This window comes from Festucalex cinctus, chromosome 1 (genome assembly GCF_051991245.1).
Source record: "Festucalex cinctus isolate MCC-2025b chromosome 1, RoL_Fcin_1.0, whole genome shotgun sequence".
Taxonomy (NCBI): domain Eukaryota; kingdom Metazoa; phylum Chordata; class Actinopteri; order Syngnathiformes; family Syngnathidae; genus Festucalex; species Festucalex cinctus.
In genome coordinates, this window is record NC_135411.1 from 55,380,098 (window position 1) to 55,382,445 (window position 2,348).

General features: G+C 43.4%; 1 protein-coding gene across 1 annotated transcript; it reads right to left on the reverse strand.

Annotated features, from left to right (window-relative positions):
- Positions 1–1,202: 1,202 nt before the first annotated feature.
- On the reverse strand, positions 1,203–2,348 carry LOC144002863 (reprimo-like protein). The gene has a single exon (XM_077498535.1). The coding sequence runs from the start codon at positions 2,151–2,153 to the stop codon at positions 1,782–1,784; it is 372 nt and encodes a 123-aa protein (XP_077354661.1). The 5' UTR covers positions 2,154–2,348; the 3' UTR covers positions 1,203–1,781.

Below are 2,348 nucleotides of genomic sequence, written 5' to 3' on the forward strand. Positions count from 1 at the left end.
GCAGAGTATTACAAACTACAATTTTTGTGGTGAAATATAGCATTTCTGTGGCAAATTCTGTTCTTTCCTTTGCATAGTACTGTTTTTTTGTTTGTAAAACAACTCATTTTCATGGGAAATATTATTTTGTGGAAGGGTGTTACTTTTTATGGCCAAATGTACATTTTGTGGTACAATTATTATTTCAAGGGCAGCAATATAATATTCTGTTGCAAAAGGGTGCATTTTTATGCCATTATATTGTTTTACTGGCACAGGGTTTTGTGTGGAAATTATGCATTTCTCTGGTAAATCCTATCATTTCCATTGTAAAATTTAGTTAATGTAGCAGTATTTAACTGTTTTTGCGTTATGTTTTGTTTTGTTTTTTAAAGGTAATGGAAATAATTCCCATGGAAGATACTGTATAGCGGGCACGGTGGTTGGCTGGTTAGCACGTCCGCCTCCCCGTGCTGAGAACACAAAATCAAGTCCGGTCTCCGGACTTCCTGGGTGGAGTTTGCATGTTCACCCCGTATCTGCGTGGGTCTTCTCCGGGTACTCTATTCTCCTCCCACATTCCAAAGACATGCATAGCAGGTTAATTGGGCGCTCCGAATTGTCCCTAGTTGTGCTTGTGAGTGTGTGTGGATGGTTGTTCGTCTCTGTGTGCCCTGCGATTGGCTGGAAACCAGTCCAGGGTGTCCCCCGCCTACTACCCAAAGCCGGTTGGGATAGACTCCAGCACCCCCCTTGTGAGGACTAAGCGGTTAGGAAAATGGATGGATGGATGGATGGATGGATGGATGGATGGAATACTGTATGGCTTTTTGTCATACAGATTACAGAATGTAGTGTTTCCATGGCAGAAAGTTTATCTGTGGCAGAAAGTAGAATTTTGTAGCACAATGCAATGTTTTAATGCAAAATCTTGTTCCTAAATGACAGTTTTCCCTGCAAAGAAAGTTTTTTTTTTTTTTTTTTTTTTAATATAGCGTTTTTCAAACTGTTCATAGCATAACAAATATGTTTTATGACGGAACAAAGTCTTGTGGCAAAATACATGTAAATGTAACAGGTTAGCGTTTTTGTGTGATGCACTTCTAATGAAAAAAAATAAATAAAATTTTAGTTTCATCCTTTTAATGAAATATTTCCATATCCTTAATCATGCACATTCATCAGACAGAGTTGAATGTGGTATTTTTATTTATTTATTTATTTTTATGTTTGCACTCTCCTTTTTGGTACAAAAAATATTTCATGCAGCATATTGTTTTCGAAGTGCAAAACAGTTCCAGAATGACTTCATATGCCGAGCAGAGCATGGCAAACAGAAGAAGCAGCAGCAGCACTCCATAAAGCTGTCAAAAAAGTGTGTGCCTCAAAAGCTGCTACATTTGTCCCACGTTTCCGCAAATAAGTAGACACATATTTCTTTACGCACACAGAAGAGAGCAGACTGCAATCAAATCACAATCATGCCTTTCTTGTTTGAAAACATCCATTAAATTACAATGAGCCAAAAATACAAACATGAGGTAACAGCTTGTAAACATTTCCGTCACTTTTTGTTCAAGTTGGCAACGTTTCAACTCACTCGCGCGTCAGTTGGCTGCTTTTACGCACAAGCTTAAAACGCACAAAGGTTGCTCCTTTGGAGTTATTTGGAAGGAGACGTGACCGTGTTGCATATCTAATCCAATCCTCACTGACTGACTTGCAGGGGAGGGGGAGGGTTTGGGGGAAACTTCTAATAAGTTCATGCAGATAAGACATCAGCTCCGTTCCCTCACTCCCCCTTAAGTGAGTCCGATCATGCCAGTCTCCTGCACGTCCTTGGAGGGCCGGCGCTCTTTAACCAGGAAGTTGATCATGCTCTCCGACTTGATCATCAGGTTGCATCCCAGGAAGAAGACCCCGAAGAGCACCGTGAGCGACAGAACGCACAGCACGGCGATCTGCACCACGCGCATCACCAGCAGTTTGCGCTCCTCCTGCAGGAGAACCAGGGATCCTCCGCCACCTTCCGCGCCTCCGACGCCGGCCACGCCGTCGTCGGTCACCGCCTGCTCGCTGCCGTTGCCGGAGTAGGCGGCCAGCGTCCCCGCCAGGGTCCGGCTGCCATTGAGTAGCGCTCCGTGCGTGGCGTCGAGGAAGGAGGAGGCGTTCATGGTTCCAAGTTGGGAGGAAGAAAATTAGCCGAGCAACGTGGCGTCATGGAATTAAAAACAGATGTGGAGTGATGTCACGTGGAACAAGTCAAAGTGAGCTCAAATAAAAAATAAAGTGCTATAGGATTGGTGAGCGTTCACGAACCGGTGGCTTCTTTTCGTGGGTCCTTTTAAAAGAGTGTGCAAGGTGTAATA